The sequence below is a fragment of the Helobdella robusta genome (genome assembly GCF_000326865.2).
Source record: "Helobdella robusta unplaced genomic scaffold HELROscaffold_8, whole genome shotgun sequence".
NCBI lineage: Eukaryota > Metazoa > Annelida > Clitellata > Rhynchobdellida > Glossiphoniidae > Helobdella > Helobdella robusta.
This window is the reverse complement of record NW_008705459.1, coordinates 1,842,671-1,864,253: the sequence shown is the minus strand read 5'-3', so window position 1 is coordinate 1,864,253 and position 21,583 is coordinate 1,842,671. Positions and strand designations below refer to the sequence as shown.

The following is a 21,583-nucleotide window of genomic DNA, read 5'->3' as shown; positions in this document are numbered from 1 at the left end:
CCATCCATCTATTCGCTCATTAATGTGTGCATTCATTTTCAATTTAACTTTCAATCTATCTGATTGCTTTGTTTTCATCACGTGATTCTATGGAAGGCAGCGTGATTGGATGTTTGATGTGTGTCGATGCCTGGGCTGCATGTTTTGTTGTCGTTGTTATGATGTTATTTGTGTTGTTGTAGCATGTTTTTGTTGTATGTTTTGTTGACGCGGCTGCTGTTGTATTACGTTGTTGTTGTTTTTGTTGTTAAAATGTTGTTGTATGTTTTGTTGTTGTTGCATGATGTAGTTGATTTTGTTCTGATGTGGTTGTAGTTGTTGTTGTTGAATGCTTTGCTACAGCAAAATGGCAATGCTGAAGTAGTTTCTGAATGATTGTGTTTACACCACTTGGGCGATATTTCATTTTTGTATTATTCTTTTTGTTTTACTACCAGGATGTAGTGAATGTCGGCGAAAGAAAGATCTATCTTCAAGTCGTTTTCAATACCTTCGATGTTTTTAAACTTTCTATTGCAATAAATTTCATGCAGTTTTGTTGTTGAATTCAAGTTATTTTGTGTTTTGTATCTATTGAGATTGTTTTTATTATTATTATCAATAATATTGTTGTTGTTATTGTTGTGGTTGTATGATGTTGTTGTATATTATTATTATTATTATTATTATTATTATTATTATTATTATTATTATTATTATTATTATTATTATTATTATTATAAAACATGAGAGTCGAATTTTTGCGGCTCACTGTTTTTAGAGTAATATTCATGTTTTTTAGAATGTTTTAAAGTACAAAGTTTGTTATTTTAGATAGGAAATGTTATTTGCTGCATAAACTGGATTAAATTTAATCTTAAATTCGAAATTTTGCTTAATTTTACAAGTGTTTAAAGTTTAATTCGTTTTTTAATAATGGCTGTCAAAACTAAATGTCCGCATTGTTTAAAAGACTTTATTTGTATCAATAAACACCTTTGGCGGTGCACAAAATTATCTATACAATCTAATATCAACGCTAATAACATAACGAATGATAATATTTCAAATTCAGTAAATATCCAAGAAAATAATCTGAACTCTTTAATTGATAATAATTTACCTGTCAATTCGGATGATTTGTATAATTTACCTGCCAATTCGGATAACAGGAATAATTTACTGAAAAATTCAAATAGTTTGTCTGAAAATTCGAATAATTCAGATAGTTTAATTAAGTGCTGCTGTGGAAAGTTTTGTAAAGGACGGAAAGGATTAATGAACGATCATGCCAAACGTCCAAGCTTCTGTATTTTCATCCAGTGGTTGACAAAGAGTCTGCCTCGACGACTGCAACGTTCAACAACGCTCAAAAATCGCCATCGACATCGACAACAGAAGATGCTTTCACAACTACAACTTTAAATAGCGTTCGTCTACCAATGCCGCCATCGTCGTCGTCAGGTGTGGCCACTTCCTCAATTACAGAACTCAACAAAGTCCACCGGTCGCCACCGCCGTTGTCACCTAATGAGGCTACTTCTGAGTTTAAGCAAATCAACAGCATACAACAACCAACACAGTCGTCGTCGCCAGTGGAGGCCCACACTGCTCCATCCGCCAGACCCCTGCCAGGTATAAAACTTCCCCGTACAAGACGAGATTGGGAAGAGGCAAACGCATATTTCCATGCTGAGTTAAATTCATGGTGAGACGTCGATGATATTGACAAGTTTGCTTATCAGTTCAACAATTTAATTTACAAATATTTTGAAAAATCTCATGGTACCATTAATAAAAGAATAACAATAGACCAAAACCGTTCAATTAACCAAATGAAAAAAGATTTGGCCAAACTAAAAAAAAATTGTAAAAAACAAAAAAGAAATTATCTCATCAAGTAAACTAATTAGAACAAAATTGAGATACAAAAAGGCTGACCGCAAGAACGATATTGCGCAACAACTAAAAAACAATTTCTGGAAAACGTGCCAAAATATTTTTTTGCCAACGAAACAAGTGTCACCACTGTTCGATGTAGACACCGGATATACGTATTACAAATCCTCAGCTAAAAACAGTGGAAACAACACTTTTCATAAACCAGATTGGATACATTCTCTACAAATTCCATCACAAAATTGCAACAGTGACCCACCAAGTTACAACGAAATGGTTTCGGCCATACATAAAATAAAGTCCAAATCCTCGCCATGCCCTCTAGACCAAATTTCAATAATGGTATTTAAAAGATGTCCAATACTAAGAACATTTTTACACAAATTGATAATAAAATGCTGGTCAACTTCATCCATTCCAACATGTTGGCGTAAAGGTTTAACAATATTAATTTACAAAAAAGGAGACGCCAAAGACCCTGCAAACTTCCAGCCTATTACACTGCAGCCAATACCCTACAAAGTATTTTCTGCTGTCATCAAAAATAGACTATATCAATTTTTAGAAAGTAATAAGTACCTCAATAAAAATATTCAAAAAGGATTTTATCCGTCGATTGATGGACTCACAGAGCATACACAAATGCTTACCTATCTATTAAATGACGCTAAAAGACACCAAAGGACAATCATCGTAACATTACTAGATTTGCGCAACGCCTTTGGTGAGGTAAGCCATGGATTGATTGAGTTAATGCTCATCCATCATCACGTTCCACTTCCAATATCTAATTTGATACGTTCAATCTACTCTGATTACTCAATAATGGTATCAATCAATGGTAGTCTAACCCCTGCAATTCGAATCAGGAAAGGTGTACTACAAGGGGATCCATGTTCTCCAATCCTCTTCAATATGTGTTTTAATCCGCTGATGAAAATTTTGGAAGAAAGCGAGTATCGTCAATGCGGCTACATTTGGGGTCCTTCGGCTGAACTTAAATCCAGATCCTGGCTACAATTTGCCGACGATTCGGCAATCATTGCACACAGCACGGAAGGAGCGCAAACATTGATCAATCTGAATCAAGCATGGTGCAAGTGGTCGGGAATGGAAATGAGGATCGACAAATGTATTACGTTCGGGATGAGGAAAAAAGATGGCAATTATGAACAATATATGCCAAGACTGAGTATAGATAACATTACAATTCCGCAGGTGGCCGCTGGTGATAGTTTTGAATATTTAGGTAAATTCTATGATTTTGGATGCACTAACAATAAGCTAAAAGACAAGCTATGCACCAAACTGTCAAACATGTTGAAAATAATAACAGCGTTAAATGTAAAACCGCAAGAGAAACTTAAAATAGTGAAAACTTATATTCCATGTCAGCTAAAATTCGACCTCCGATCCAGCGACATATCGCTCACTTGGATTGGAAACAACCTTGACAAAATGATAACTGAAGCAGTCAGAAACTGGCTCTCAGTTCCGATTAGTGGCTGCGTGGCTGAAATCTTGTCCTTGCCTACACGACTTGGTGGACATAACATAAAGTCTTTGAAAGACTCTGCCGAAGCTTTGAGACTAAAGCTACGCAGCTACCTCAAAACAAATGTAAATAAAGAGATCAGATGCCTTTGGCAAGAGTCCAACACCAACCACAGCAAAATAGATAAAACGCTGAAAAACGCGGTCTTTCTAAAAGCGGCGGTGGTGGCTGCAGAAAATAGATGCCTGGAGATGCAATACAAACATATTGAGGCTCTCCAAAGTCAGGGTGTGATAATCAGATCCATTAAGAAACACAACACGGCCAAACAAATTTGCCGGTGGTCCGAAGCCCTTGACGATCTCCCAGCAGCTTTATACAAATTCGTCAGAAAGTACTTAATACAACAGTTGCCGACCAATGCAAACTTATACAGATGGGGAAAAACAAACAATCAACAATGCCCTCTCTGCAATGTAAGTCAGACCAACAAGCATGTCCTGTCCAACTGTGGATCAGTTTCAGCACTGGCTCGATACACAAAAAGGCATAACAAAATATTGAAGTTGATTGTTAACGCCCTGAGACTACAGAAGAGGCCCGACTGCGTCATCTATGCGGATGTAAACGTTGAAGAAGTACAACCAATATCAACCATGTTTGAATCGTTACGGCCAGACGTTGCCATCCTATATCGAGACACCATTGAGGTTCTCGAGCTCACGGTATGCCATGAAACGAATTTGGCCAACTCAAGAGAATATAAACTCAACAAATATAAGGACAGACTTATAACCAATCTCAATAATAATTTTAGTCAGTTCAAAATAATTATTATAACAATTGAGATATCCCTAATGGGCCTCTTTAACAAATTGAAGTTGCAATCAATTAACATGTCTTGGTCGGATTCATTCATAAAAACATTGATGGTGGCAGCAATAACCTCATCATATGGCATCTACTGTGAACGAAACAACATGTAACAATCTTTGTGCCTCGTATACTTTTTGTACTTGCCTTACGCAATGAGCGAAAAGTTTTATCACTAACAGCAACAACTTTCTCTATTTTAACTCTATTTTATTTAATCTCCATATACTACTTAATATCATATAATTTCGCGTGTTAACATTCGTTAATTATTCTTTGGAAATTTGGATCTTACGATGAAATAAAAGGCTGTTCACATTATTATTATTATTATTATTATAATTATTATTATTATAACTATGTCACTGCCATACGAATTGGGAGGCTTGAGCATCAGATCACTGAAGCACTACACTGAAGTCATTAAGAGTTAAACTTCGGCGGCCACCTCAAATCAAGTGGTAATAAACAAATGAAAAGCCTGTGAAAAGAAACATTTAACGGCTCTATAAAAATAGACAACATGTTCCCACACTCCAATAACATAAATCCTACTCTCAAGAATTTGATGCTCAACCAGCAAAAAACGCAGTTCACCCATTTAACATCACTAAGTTCTCAAGGGATAGTTTTGAAGACAGTGACAGAACACATCAAAGCAGATCAAATTGCTCGCTAGTCAAGATCTACGGCCTTGCTATCGGAGGTCAATTTCAGATTTGTTAGGAAAGGTATAATCCAGCAACTTCCAACAAATTCCAACCTTGTTAGATGGGCTAGATCGTCTGAACCAAGGTGTCCACTATGTAACGAACGTCAATCGAACAAACATGTTTCATCCAACTGTAACTCTGTTGCTGCTTTGAAAATGTATTCGAATTGCCACAATAAGATCTTTTTGACAGTTTTGGACAACGTTACAAACTGCGCAAATTCGGATGTTTCAATATTTGCTGATTTAGATGGTGAAGATTTTCGCCCAGTGACTGTACTTTTTAAATATCTTCGTCCCAATAAAGCTCTAGTTTGCAATAACACAATCGATATCCATCCTGGAATTAACAGTATGCCACGAAACAAACTTGTCAAAGTCGAGAGAATATAAAATCAATAAATATTCACTATACTTTAAATTAAATTTAAACAGCAACTACATTAACAGAGCTACAGTTTGAAATTTCAACATTGGGTTTTTACAATACCTTTAATTTATCATAAGTAGATTTAATTTTGTCGGAACTCGGTTTCATCATCATCATATTCAATATATTGCGATAGGAATAATGTATGAACCTTTTTTTCTAAACTAACATTCTCTATTAGTACTCATTTGTAGAAAATGATGAACAAAGTGGACTACTGATTTCATTAATTTCATTATTCTTATAATAATTTTGATTTCAATATATCATTATCATTATTTTAAATTAATTTCATTATATTGATTATTGCCATTATAGATTTTTTCTAAACTAACATTCTCTATTAGTACTCATTTGTAGAAAATGATGAACAAAGTGGACTACTGATTTCATTAATTTCATTATTCTTATAATAATTTTGATTTCAATATATCATTATTTTAAATTAATTTCATTATATTGATTATTGCCATTATAGATGTTATTTGATTGAATAAAAGTAGTGTTCCATTTATTATTATTATTATTTGTCAGAAAAAGTTTAATCTAACAACTTCCGATAAAGGACTATAGAATGGCGAAGTACTCCCAATTATTTGCAAAATAATTTGACCGATAGTTATAAACACTCTAACGTTACAATTAATACATTTGAAATATTCCCTTTAGGTTTTTTTATACTTTTGATTTGTCTCTTATTAATTTAATATGGACTGATGATTTTATCAACAATCTTATTTATGCAGCAATTTTGTCATCATATAGTATTAACTGTGACAGAAATGCAAATTGAATGAACCATTTAGGACTAACCTTCTCTCGTTGTACACATCCTTTTTATAAGATGACGAGCTTCGGAGATTATTTCAGAACATTATTTTATATACATGTGTATAGTAATAATTTTGATTATTATTGACAATTATTGTTTCTTTCATTTCATGTATGTTTTTACGATGAAAATAAAAAAGTGTTTTTATTATTATTATTTGTATTATTATTATTATTATTATTATTATTATTATTATTATTATTATTAAGATAATGATGATGATGATTATGGTGATTATGATTATGATGATGATGATAAAATCGATTGTCAATGATGATGAATGTTGGGCGATTGCAATCTTCATCATCATTAATAACGCTGATGGCGAGGGATGACTTTTTGAGGCTTTTAATGAAAGTGATTATGATGACAATGATGACGATGGTGATGAAGATGATGATGGTGATGATGGTGATGATGATGATGATGATGATGGTGAGGATTGTGATGATGATGATGATAATGATGATGGTGGTGATGATGATGGCGATGATGATGATGATGGTGATGATAGTGATTGTGATGGTGATTATTAGAACGACGGTGATCAATACTTCAAAAAGAAAATTTATCAAAATTATAAATCCTAAGATAAAAATATTTGTTTATTTATTTTGTCCATTTGTTTATAATATCATTCATTCATTTATTTATTCATTCTTTGATTCTATCAGCCAACCATTCATTCATTTGTCCAGTCATTCATTCATTCATTCATTCTCATTCAATCCTTCACGGTTCATTCATTCAACGAACAGCTAAACGTCACGTGATTTCAATCCTCATTTGCCATCCAGAGCTCTTTCACTATTAAAAGCAAACTCACACACACACACAAACAAACAAACAACCATACGCACTCACGCACGCACATACAAACACACACACACACGTACAAACACACACGTACACACGTACAATCACACGCGCACGCGAACAGGAAGGGCAGAGCAGATGAGTGAACAGATTGCGACGTTTGATGAGATTGTCATGCCTGCAGACTGACACTAATGTTCAGATTTATAAGCCACACAGCACCACACCACACCACGCCACACCACGCTACACACCACCACACAACACCACACTACTCACAAACACACACACCACACAACAACATTGCACCACACACCACATGACCACATCATAAAAACACCAGTAACCAACCACACCACGCCACACCATACCAACACCACACAACTCAACAGACATCACATCATGGAACGCCAACTTTCACATATATTAGCACACCACCAAATTTGAATATTAACTTGAATATGAAGTGGCAGGGTTTGACTAAAAGTGTAGAGACACATTAAAAACACATTTATAAGACACACGTGGAGTTATAAAAAGTGCTAAACATTTCAATGGATGAACTGAATTGTGTTAATTATTGTTTTTCAAGTATATGGGAATAATTTTGAGCATCTCAACTAATAAAATGATAAGCAATGAAATAAGTGAATGCATGAGTGTATGAACAAATGAATGAATGAGTGTATGAACAAGTGAATGGACGAGTGTATGAACAAGTGAATCCATGAGTGTATGAACAAGTGAATGCACGAGTGTATGAACAAGTGCATATTGCATGAATGCATTAGTGTATGAACAAATGAATGCATTAGTGTATGAACAAGTGAATGCATGAGTGTATGAACAAATAAATGCATGACAGCATGAGTGTGTAGCAAATATTAAAAAAAATCACACACACATCAAAGCCCATGCGCGCGTAGATTATATGAGGAGAACTGTGGAGTATGAAGTATGCAGGCAATCCCAGAGACACGAAAGCAATCTCAATCATCAATATGCACGTACACTCCGGCACGTGCGCAGCGTGTCTCTTTCTCTTTCTCTCTCCCTCTCTCTCTCTCTCTCTCTCTCTCTCTCTCTCTCTCTTTCTCTTTCTCTCTCACTCTTCATGCCACTCTGCATCACACACGCACACACGCACGCACGCATCCACATACAGACAAATGCACACATGAAGAAAAAATTACTATAACTGAGAAATTTACTTTTTTTCATAGAAATCAATTAATTTACTCAAAATGAACAAACACAGACAACCAATTCATGCTGAAGTGCACGAATGCATGTACGTATGCATGCCTGCCCCGTCAAAGAGGTGCACTGTGTAATGAACAGTTGCAACAACAAACACACAAAGAAACTTCGAACACACATGCACGTACAGTTACTCACATACGTTTGCACGCAAAAACAAGCACGTGTTGTACAATGTATACACACACAATTTTGTGGCGCTTCACAGTGTTTTTAGTATCATTAAATATTATTAAAACAGAAATTACTTTTTTTGGTTGCTGAACTTTCTTTGAGACAGTTGCCGATTCTAAAGGTTGATGAGTTATTAGGATCACCATCATCACTTTGACTTATTACCTACATTGGACAAATGAATAATTACTTAATTTCTGCAATTATTTCCATTTTTAAAGATCATTAGCATTATGTTATTGTGTTTGTTTGTTCGTTCATTCGTTCATTCATTTATTTGTTTGTTTGCTGGCTTGCTGCTTGTTTGGTTGTTTGTACACATACACACAAACTTACACACACACACACACACACACACACACACACCCACACATGGATGAGGTACACAGACTCACGTACCTCTTGGTAGTGGCATAAACAAGCAGGTAAATATAACTCAACCTTTACATACATGAAACTTTACGCGAAGTGCATGCACATGCAAGTACACACACACACACAAACACACAGAGGATAACACGCATAAGTTAAATTAAAGACAAACGTCTGTAAAAAAAAAACTCACACATACAACCACATGAATTCATACACAACAATTATTCATTAAATAAAGAGACATGTACACACACACACACGCACGTACGCAAGTACACACACAACGTACACGTTTAAATGACCTTGCGTTGTGATTTTTATCGATGCTTTCATTGTGCATTGCTGCTTTGGTCTTTATCTTCATCATCCTCATCGTCGTCATCATCTTCATCATCGTCATCTTCATCGTCATCGTTATCATCATCATCATTGTCATCCTCATCATCATCAAATTATTATCTGTCATGTCCATATTCTTAGTCAATTACTTCATAAGAGTCAGTCAAGTTTCAACAAATTATGTTTAAATTTAATTTAATTTTTAAGTTTATGTCATCAACTGATTGCAGAGTCGTCAGATGTGAGGTCAGGATCCAAAGCCAGCAAATGAATTTTTTTCATTTCATAAAAGTTTCAAAGTCGAGCTGAAGGACGAGGAATTTTTAGAGATTTTTGATTTTTCAACAAAACAGTTGTTTAATTTAAAATATATTTCATTTTTTGTCAAATGATTTTATTAATATTGAAAATTTTAATTGTGCAATTGTTATAAATGTTAATTGTGACCATCTACTTCAGAATTTTGAAAATTTTTCAACTTTTAATTGCTTATAACAATAAATTTTTGTTGTTAGAAGTTTATGACGGAAAATGTATTACAACAATCAGACTGTTTGTTGATTGGATGTTTGAATTGGTCCAAAAAAGGTCCGAGGCAGATTTAAATGCATTCAAAATAAGAAGATACTTCCATCTCCTGCTGAATATTTTCATAAAAGCAGCGTTCCAATCAGTTATTTTATTTTTCTGCCATGAAATACGTCCATCGCTTTCAAGTTCCCACCATTGATGTTCCATTTGACTGCTTCTTTATTTATTCTAAGCGACCTGAACATAACGAGAAGGAACAACTTCGTCTCTTCGTCTTCTGAAGTCGTCGGTTGAGGTTGCCTCGCGGTGCAACAACATCCCAACGAATCAGTGGGGAGTAATTAGAGGTGATGTCGCTTGTGGACGGTCGCTCATCTGGGAGTGCTGCACGCTGTTCAACTTGCGACGACACAAACTTAATTTGCAAGATGAGACAGGTGGTGAGAAGGTATGTGGTGGAGAGGTATGTGGTGGGGAGGTATGTGGTGGGGAGGTATGTGGTGGGAAGGTATGTGGTGGGGAAGTATGTGGTGGGGAGTTATGTGGTGGGGAGGTGGGCCGAGTGGTTAGCGTGTCTGTCTACCACTTCCACGACCCGGGTTCGAATTCTGCAGTTTCTACAGGTTCATCCGGGTAGCCGACTCCCGGTCAACCCAGCCGTCCATCCTTTCGGGGTTGGTTAATGGGTAGACGACGTAAGTTGTCGCATGCTGGCCGGCGAGATGACTCAGTGGTTCGAATGCGCAGTGAGTCAAACATCTCAATGGCTATCATATACTCAGCGTATATGATGCGGTGCTTGCGCGTGCACATAAATTCATGTGTACGTCGTGTGAAAAGGATAAACAAACAGCCTTTGTGGCAAAAGATGGCTGCTTCATATCATTGGTTGAAGATATGAAGAACATAATAAATATATATAGATGATATATCAGTAACATTGTAAGTGGTTCTGCTTAAGTCAGAGCTGCAATAATAAAGACTAATAAAAAAAAGGTATGTGGTGGGTGAGAAATGTGGTGGATGAGATATGTCAATTATTCAATTGGATATTTGTTGTTGTTGTTGATGATGGTCAATCCACAAACACATTTTAAGCAATGTATCGATCTACCGACCAGCACTTTGCTTCATTTAATTTGCTTCCCAGTTAGCACAAATTGAACCTAATCATTAACGATACGTCGTGCTTTTTATGGCCTGGTCCAACAGGGAGATAGATTATCAACATGAGATATAATTTTAAACAAATAAGTTTTACATTAACTGGAATCAACAAAATTTGAATGGAATACAATCAAAATTCAACGTTGAAGCTCAGAAGGCAGGCACAAAAATTTAAATTAGCTGACGAATATTATCAAACAAACAACGAATCGTTAGTAACATCTACAAAATTAACCTCTCAACCAGCCTTCCTTTGTCCTAACAGCCAACCATTCATCCAACCAGCCAACTATCAAACCAACCAGTTATCATACCGATCAGCTAAAGAAACATTCAACCTGCCGACCAACTATGCAACCAATCAACCAGTCAACCAACTAACCAGTCAACCAGCTAACCAGTCATCCAACCAGTTAACCAATCAACCAGTCAACCAATCAACCAGTTAACCAGCCAGTCAACCAACCAACCAATCGACCAACCAACCAGTCAATCAACCAATCAACCAGTCAACCAACCAGTCAACCAACCAACCAATCGACCAACCAACCAATTGACTGACCAACCAGTCAACCAACCAATCAATCGACCAACCAACCAGTCAACCAACCAACCAGCCAGCCCACTAGCCGACCAACTAACCAAGCATGCAATCAATCAGCAAAGCTATCGACCAGGCTAATCCGCTGAAGGGTTTCAAGATTTCAATCGATCGTTGGACTGTGCAGGGCTGGTGCATTTGTTAGGCGCCAGGAAGTTCCTTCAAGTGATGATGGTCGTTGTTCGTGTGTGCTGCTGAGTGGATGGTGGCACTGATGATGGTGATGATGGTGATAATTAAGGTTGGGTTGCTGGTGATGATGACAGTTGTGATGGTAAGATGTGAGTGACCGTGACGATTATGATGAAAGTTGTGGTGTGATGTTGACGATTGTGTTTATTATGACGTAACGAGGTTCGTCGTTACAATTGTGACGTCATAAACTGAGGAAGAAGCTCGGATGAGGATGTTGATGACGTCAGCACTTTTATAGCGCGGCATTTCTCATTTTCAAAATCGAGGTTGCTTTTCATCCGAATTCAACTTCCTTTGGTTGATGATAATGAACTTTCCTTAAATTGAATATTGTTATGCCGGAAGTTAGGTTGCTACAGTGAACTTAAATAATCAATGAACATTTAAAAAAAACGAAAAATACAAGGACACAATCGCACTGATGGGGAAGACGCCAAGTTTACTTCCTGCTTCTTGCTTACGCGCGGAAACTTCGTTAGAACTGAGAAGACGTTTATAACGATGATGATCATTGTTATTATTTTCTTCTTGTATTTTTTATTATGATTGTTGTAGCAACTTTGGTAACATAGTTATCAGAACTGATTAATGATATAAAAACATTCCTCTTTTATTCAGAAGCAAGGGATGATGTTTTGCTCAGCAATTCATGTTGGCATGATGACGAATATGCTGATGACGACGACATTAATTAATGATTACGAGGCAGTTTATAAATGTTATTGACAATTCTATTATTATTATTTATTAATAAAAATACGTTATTTTATAAATTTTTTTTTATTTAAAAAATACAATATTTTATAAAAAATAAACAAACAAACAAACAAACAATCAAACAATCAAACAAACAAACAAACAAACAAACAAACAAACAAACAAACAAACAAACAAACAAACAAACAAACAAACAAACAAACAAACAAACAAACAAACAAACAAACAAACAAACAAACAAACAAACAAACAAACAAACAAACATAGTGTATCTCGATATCATACTATGACTTGATGGTACCCTAAATATTTACAAGCCATACATGAGCGATTAAAAGACGGCTTGCTTTGATCTGTCGGCAAATATCTTGATCGTTTGAACTATCGATCGCTTTCATGTGCCGGCTTTTTTTTTTTGCCAATGTTATATTTACTGTTTTATTGCTTTTTTTATTGATATGTTCATTGCTTAGAACACAAGGGGGAGGGGTGCATCAGGCGACCGTGGGCCACAATCCTGTCCACGTTTTAAGAATCTCTCGGGAATAATTTTCAAAATTGTTAAAACATTATGAACAAGTGTCATATATCAATCATTCTACTTAAATTGAATTCCGAACGTAATAACTTAAAAAAATAAAAAAAAAACTATTTGTAATAAAATTAAGCAACAGACAAAGTGTTTGTGATCTCTCGCAATAATTTACAGATATGCGATACTGTTGCAGTCTGAGTTGGGGCTTAATCTTCTTGTTTGACAACTGATAAATTTGTGTATTTTTCTTACACATCCACAATGATTCAATACAATTCCAAAAATAAATCAATCAAATCTACCGAGTCGTTTTTTATTTTAATAGTTTAGGGTTAAAGATTCAAAAAAAATGTCACTGAATTTAGAATATTTCCTCAGCCACTCGACCTGACCTTTGACCCCTGAGGCTTCTCCGGATTGTTATCAATTGGAACTGATAGACAGGCAGAATGATACGCTAATGAAATCAGCTTGTGACAAAAATGATCTGGTGACTTTATATAAAAAATGATTGTAAAAAAATTGCAAATCTGGACAAACAAGCAAAAAAATTGATATCACTTTTTGAAAGAACATAATGCTGTGAACAGTTTCTTCAAAATAAATTTTCCAAAACTTCGATACAGAAGCATCTGACAGGTCAGCTTCGAGTTGCAGCTACCTCTGTTAAAACTAACATTGTTAAATTGTGCAAGAATGCAAAATTTCAGTTTTCTCATTAAAAAAAAACTAATTTGTATTTTTGTATTTATTGATTTATTTATACATATATAAAATTAAGGTTACGACAGTAGTTGATACACTTTTTAACGAAAATACATATTTATAAATACATTCACAACATGATGCATAAATTCCCCATGAGATATTTTTGGTCGACGACGACTGGCCCGTTACAGCAAGAGTTGCCCGCCATTGAGAAAGTTGCAAACCGGTTTAGAACAATAAGTGGTTCAATTATTTTTAATCTTTCATCTGAATGAACCTTTCCACATAGTTTCCAATTATTCTTCCATTCATACCAACTCACGTACATTTTATGGAATTATATTTGTATAAAATCATTTTTCTATCTATCCCACTATCTATCCCACATCATCCAGAAAGCTGACAAATCCTTAAAACATATTTTGTCATCCATTCGAATTAATAACGGTTTTTTTCATATAATACATTTATCGGCCTTTTATCATTCAATCCATTTTTAACTTGTTTTTAATACCTGCTGTTCTATTCAAACCATCGGAAAATTAATCACTACCATCCAGGAAAGCAGACAAATGAGCGGTAAAACAAACAGTCTTACACAGACTCGACCAATAAGAGGTTTCCCTTTTTTGATAGACAAACATATTCTTAAGGCAATTCATTTTCATGCATAGTTAAAAAAGTTAAAGAAAAAAAATGTTACCTCAGAAAAACACAATTTTTTGTGAGGCTTCAAACATAAGAGAAAATGTTCTGACAATTAAGGAGGTACAAACAAATTTGAAAAATGTACCTGAGAATTATTTTTAAAAATAGTGCACAAGAGACATGCTCACAAAAACTTGCGTGAGTTTGAAAGAAATCTTCGTAGAACATTCATCGGAATATCGGATTACAATGTCAATGCTTGTGTTCAGACTGATGAGTTTGCACAGCTTCTGGGACGGGGACATTTTTCTTTGAGGGTTTTTTTTTTGCTGGAGAGAAATGAAAAAATTTATCGTGCACGTACTCGCCAGAAAAATAAAATTTTAAAGATGATGGAATGTGATGGCACGCGATTGTGGAAAAAAGACGGCATGATAACTGAATGGAATGTTAAAAAACATACTGAAATATTTGGGTAACAACAAACATGGCATAACCAACATTGACATAATTTGCAAAGAGCTTCGGTCGTAGCTAAGAAGTTAGAGCTCTCACGTCTGCATATCAAGTAGGTAGGTCAGTGTCATCAGCGTCATCGTCACCACAGTTATAATCATCGCAGTTTTAGTTCCGATCATCATCTTCGTTGTCGTCATCATCATTATGTTATCATTGTCATCATCATCGTCATCATCCACCTATTATCATCCATACTAACAATTCACGGTGGTTGAGATAACGTGATTATGATGACAATGATGATGATGGTGATGATGGTGATGATGACGATGATGACGTTGTTGATGATGATGATGATGGTGATGGTGATGATGATGATGATGATGGTGGTGATGATGATTTGTATCGATAATGTATAGATAATTATAAAGTTTATCGATTCAAATTCATCCACTTCCATCGTCATCTCTTCAATCACCATCTTCATCATTTTCCACCACCCTCGATCTATCATGTTAAAATAGACGAAATTGGACGAACTTCCTTTCTCACCACTAATCCTCACCATCCTCACCATCGTCATGTCATCGCCACTATCAAGTCGGCATTTTCTTCACAACTTCTATTTCTACTTCACACTCAAGTTGATCTGAAACCCATCATCATCTTATTGTTATCATTATTATTATTATTATTAATATTATTATTGTTATTATTAATATTGTTATTATTATTTTTATTATTATTTATTATTATTATTATTATTAATGCTATTATTATTATTGTTATTATTATTATTATTAGTAGTAGTATTATTATTATCATTGTAACTGTCATAATTTTGGACAAACAAATGAATAATTTTGTGATCGTCACAAAACCGTCACCATCAATATTATTATCATCATCATTACATAGGTTATCACCACTATCATCATCATCATCCTCATCATCATCATCCTCATCATCATCATCACCATCATCATCATCATCATCACCACCACCATCATCATCATCATCATTATCATCATTATTATTATCACCATCACCATTATCGTCATCATCATCACCATCACCATCATCACCACGATCATCATCATACTAGGTTATCGTCATCTTCGTTGTCTTCACCGTCGTCATGTCTTTTATAATGTCACCATCATAACCATCATCATCACCATCATATATTCATCAGTGTCATCATCCTCTTCCTCCTTCTCATCATCGTCATCATCATCCTGAACATCAACATCATCACCATGACCACCGTCATTTCAATAATGGCGTCCATGTGACGGGCAGGCACTATCTCCATTTAACCTCGTGACCCCGCAATTTCGAGGAGCAATAAAACTCAATGGCCCTACTGTTTATTCAATTTCATCCCCACCATCCTTGCTTCTCTGCTGCTGCTGCTGCTGAGACTTCTCTGCAACGACAATGCTGTTGATGACGATGTTAATGATGAGGATGATGACGATGAGGACTTTAATGAATTGATGATGTCATTGATGCATTGATGATGATGATGGTAACGGGATGATGATGATGATGATTTTCATGATGACGATGATGATAGTGAGGCGGTAATGATGACGATGCTGAAAATGTTTTTGTTAAAGTTGATGACTATGATAACGATGATGATGATGATAGAAAAAATTTTGTGGTGATGATAGCAAAAAACAAAATTTGAAAACAAAGTCAAATTGCATACGACTAGCATTCAGTAACAAACAAAAACAACCAAGTAAGACAATGAGCACAGACAAGCGAACAGGCAAACAAAAGACGAACAAAAGACAAACAAAGGACAAGCAAACTAATGACAAACGCAATGGAAGTGAGCAAACACGATCTGACACATTGCTTTAAATTGAGTTCGATTGAATGTTACAAACAATCGAAACAGTCCAAGGGCATTTCCTCACTCGCGAGACGTGCACGGTAAATAATAAATAATGAAATTTTCTCCGAGTTTGTTATATTGAAATAATGACATGATACATTTTTTGTAGCTATAGTCAGGTGCGGTTCCAGTGGGCCGAATTTATTTATTGTTTGATTTTTTAATAAAAATTTTTTTATTGTTGAGAGCGTTTGAATGTTGGAGGAATTGATACAGAACTATAGTTGAATAACAAACATCCATTACTTCTAATTTGCACTTCCAAATGTTACTACCAACAAACAACCCCAGGCCACAAATCGTTTAATTCCTCTTCACATCATTTTATTCATAAAAATTGTTCAAATGTTTATATTATAATTGAAAGTTTTTAATTAATTGAATTTATTAAAACAGTTCCGCACCGAATATTAACATTTTACACGGATGAGAATTCATTGGTGGTGGTTATTAAATATTTTTACTGAAAGGACAACAACATCGTCGTCAGCCATTTGAAAGGCTTGACGTAACTTCAATTCATTATTACTTCAATGTTATTAACGAATTATTTAAATAACATCTATGTTGATGATGAAGATAATGATGAGATATTAATAAATAGTTATTTATTAAATTTTAATCATTTTATTCGCAATTTTGATGGGTGGTGATCACACTAACGATGATGACGACAATATCATCATGTGCGTGTTGACGAAGATGGTGATGATGATAATGATGAAGATAATTGGTAATGTTGATGATAAAGACAATAATTGTGGAGATGATAAAGATGTAAAAATATGATGATGATGGTAACAAAGATGATGATGACACCTCAGTAAATATATAGGGAGATTAAAATATCACGTTGACTGAGTTTGTTTGGAAGTGTTTTGAGAGGGAAATACAAAATTGTTGGGGAGGAGAGATACAAATTTGTTGGGTAGGGGAAGGTCTTCATTAAAATTCAACAGATAGAACTGATCATTTAATTTCATGGGCTTCAATGCTTAATGATCTGAACGTGATTTATGGGAGGAGCTTTGGCTTGCAACATTCTACGAACGTTCTGAGATTTTAAAAACGTGACGCAATTGCAAATTGGTTGGGAGTTGTTCATTAATCTTGCGTGCACTGATAAACAGAGGCATGTTTATGAGATTTGCATCCCTATGTTTGATGTATGCATTGATGCAAAATGCTCAAAAAACATTACGGTATTAAAAAGTTATCATTTACTTAAAATTCACAGCATGTTATTGCACGATGAAGCTGTAGATTAGTTCAAAACATAACTAAGAATTCAAATTTTTTTTCTCCATATCACACAACCAATAGGTTTCTAGTTAGGACGAGCGAACTTTTTCAAAATGAGTTTCAACGTATTTGCCCATTCATACGAAAGTGTTGACGTTCAGGTAAAAATCGACAGTCAAAAATTAAGCGTAAAACGACTGCTGTGGTGAAACAATTGGAACAACAACAAACTGCAGCAGAAAAAAAATATTTTTACTGATAAAATGAACTTGAAGGCAATTTTCATTTCAGCTTTGCAGTCACGCAATACGTGTTTGTGCTCAGAGGTTTTAATGTGGAAAATTTTTAATGTTAATTTTTCAGGAGATAGAAAAAGTAGTGGTGGTGACGACAGTGGAGCAACTATTGAACAACATTCAGTATTGTTGCATTAGAGTAACAGTGGTCCTGATGCAGGTCTGCAAAACGAAATAATATTACGTACAAGTTTCTGTTTTTCAAATTAATTTAATCTCGTGAATTTAAGAAATTTTTTCCTGCCAGACATGTTCATTCAGCAAATATTCGATGCATTTTTGAAAGATTAATCCGGATACTTTTTATTCCACTGAAATCTTGTTTCTTCTCTGACATCTTACGAACGGGTTTGAATGAAAATATTTCAATGAACTCAACGTTTGGCCGATGCAGGCTCTCATAGCACGCAGGCATATATTCATATAAATAACCATGCGTGACCAGTAGCATAATATGATGTAACATAGTATAGCATGACATAACATAACGTGTTACGATAGGAGATTAGAGTAACATAAAGGAAATGATAATGCGTGTCAACTTCAAGTTCCTAGTCCCCATCAGAAAAAAAATCATTAGGTTATATTTCAAAATTTATAATAATGAATATACTGTTGCGGGTTTCTTTAGATATAAGAAACAACAAGTAAGAATGTTTGTAACGTATTTATTTACGTAATACAAAATAAATGAAAACGTGTTCGGCAATGCAATTAGACAAAGAGAAGTTCGATCGCAAAATGTCGCAAGAAGAAGGGCTGTTGTCTTTGTGTTGAAGCTATATATAGTAATTCGTCACATGCTTAGATTAGGGATGTGCGGTTCAACAATATTCCCCTACCAGATCATCAGCGCAAGCTGTTGATCGATGTTAATCAAGATATCAAGATGGGAGGTGAACTGTTCTTCCCGATCTTGTGGTAGTTCTCCGGGGTGATGGAATGTTGGCATAAATTAGCGATTTGGGTGTGCTTGTGTCGACGTAGATGTTTCTGTTGTTGGCATGTCCTCGTCCGTTGATGGAGATAGCGTTGACGTTTTTGTTGATGCTGATGTGTCGTTCGACGACGGAATTAACTTTGTTGAAGGTGTTGTAGAAAGTAGTGTCGGCGCTGTGGTCGTTAGCATGGGTGACGGTATTGATGGTGCCGGTGAGTATGCGGGTTTGAGGCGGTCTATTGCCACCGTGTCCCTATGCCCCTTTTTGTCAATGACGAAATATTTTGGGTGTCGTTCTACCACTGTGTAGGGTCCCTCGTATGGAGGTTGTAGTGGTGAGCGGTGAGCATCCGTACGAATAAAGACCTGTTCTGTAGTGAAGAGGTCTTTTGGAATGTAACTCACATTTGTACTTGTTCTTGGTTGTGTTGCTTTTAGGGTCTCCGCCCAGCTTTTGAGTTTTAGTGCATAGGTGTGTACATCGGTTGTCTCTGGCCGTGGGTTTGGAAAACTCTCTGCACCAGTTACGGATGTCTTTATCAATGTGGGGCCAAACATACCTGGCTCAAATTAATTTCGATGTTGCTTTTGCCCCTGGATGTGACAGGGAATGGAAATTCAGAAAAACTGATTTCCGCATGCTTGTTGGAACTAGAGGACGAGGGGTGCCTAACCATATGAAGTGGTGATGCCCAAGGACTGTTTGACGGTCTTATGATTCCGAGTTGACACATGGATTCGAATTTGGCTTTGGCGGCTCGCAACTTCTCTGGGTGCAATCGTCGTGGGGCCGTATGATGTGGTGGTCCAGAAGTCACAATGTGGTGTTGTATCTTGTTTTCATTTATGTTGTTGTTGACAGGCATCGTTAACTTAGGAAATTTGTCAATGATTTTACCAAAGTTGTTGTCCGAAGCAATGTATGGTTTGACGCCAGAGATTATATTGGAGCGTTCAACAACCCCCTGTATCTGTAACGTCGTGATGTTGTCAACAATTTTGTGTCTCCTCATGTCGACTGCAATATCGAAGTGTGACAAGAAGTCGGCACCCAATATTGCCTGTGTGACGTTTGCAATGATGAAAACCCATTTGAACTTACGTCGTAAACCGAGGTCGATGGTTACGAGTTGTTGTCCAAATGTGTCGATGGTGGTGCCAGTTTGCTTGCAGTTTGTAGTCAGATTTGGGTCTTTTGAGGTGTTGTCGTGAAGGTATGATACTTACCTGGGCTCCTGTGTCGACCAAAAACCTTGTCTTTGAAATGTTATCGGTGACGTAGAAAAGGCGACACGGTTTGTTGAATGTTGATGTGGTGTCTTGTTGTTTTTGCGGCTGTTTGTTGTTGTTTGTCACTACTTTTGTTTGTTGATGTTTGTTGATATTCGATGTTTGTACATGATGTAGGCGACTAAAAGTGTTGTGGCCAGAGGTTGCCGCCGCCATTAGCAACTTGGCCTGGTAGTTTGACGACTTGGCGACTTTTGCTTTGTAGTTGCATGGTCTCGCACACTTTTTTGCTCTGTCCCCATACGTTTTATGGTACCAGCAAACATCTGTCTCCTCACCATCTGCTGCTCTAGATGGGAATTTTGTCTTCGTTAGTTGTTGTTGTTGATGTTTGCGCCTGAATGCAAATACCTCATCTCTCTTAGTCGTTGTCTCTTCGGTACCAGATTTTGTTACGGCGTTGTGTGTTATGGTGGTAGAACCATTTCGATTGGATATTTGATGCATTCGGTCAGCTATGGTCGCTAACCTTTGTAGCGTCTCGTCGGTTGAGACTGCTAGATGCATTTGTATTGCGGATGGTAGCTGGTCCAACCACAATTGTTTCAAAATGCTATCGTCTCTATTGTTTGCCCCCCACAGGCTTTGCATGTGCCTCAATAGTTGTGATGGCGTTCTGTCTTCCATGGCCACGCCTCGAAGCAAAGTGCGCAAATTTACTTCGTCTGAAGCCGAATACCTCTACGTTAACACGCGCTTCAGTGAGGTGTAAGTTTGTGCCGACGCCAATTCCTTCTCCACATCTATGATGACATCCATGGGTAGGCTTTCGACCAGCGTGGGGTACCATTCAATCTTCTTCTGAGAAACCTCGGCCCTTAAGCACATTTTCAAAATATGTGAACCACGCTTTGGGGTTCGCCGTGCTGAATGTGTTTAGTTGGAGTGGGACTCTCGTCGCTGTTCTCTTTGTCGTGGTTTCGCAAGCCATCGCGTTCGGGGTCACCAATTTGTTGCGGGTTTCTTTAGATATAAGAAACAACAAGTAAGAATGTTTGTAACGTATTTATTTACGTAATACAAAATAAATGAAAATGTGTTCGGCAATGCAATTAGACAAAGAGAAGTTCGATCGTAAAATGTCGCAAGAAGAAGGGCTGTTGTCTTTGTGTTGAACCTGTATATAGTAAGTCGTCACATGCTTAGATTAGGGTTGTGCGG

General features: G+C 36.2%; 1 protein-coding gene across 1 annotated transcript; it reads left to right on the top strand.

Moving 5' to 3' along the window:
• Positions 1–1,421: 1,421 nt before the first annotated feature.
• HELRODRAFT_165498 (hypothetical protein) lies at positions 1,422–10,352 on the top strand (the record flags this gene model as incomplete). The annotated part of the gene is made up of 4 exons (XM_009032065.1): positions 1,422–1,614; positions 1,865–2,220; positions 7,429–7,510; positions 9,970–10,352. 4 exons carry the CDS (start codon positions 1,422–1,424, stop codon positions 10,350–10,352), a joined length of 1,014 nt encoding a protein of 337 aa, XP_009030313.1.
• Positions 10,353–21,583: the final 11,231 nt, after the last annotated feature.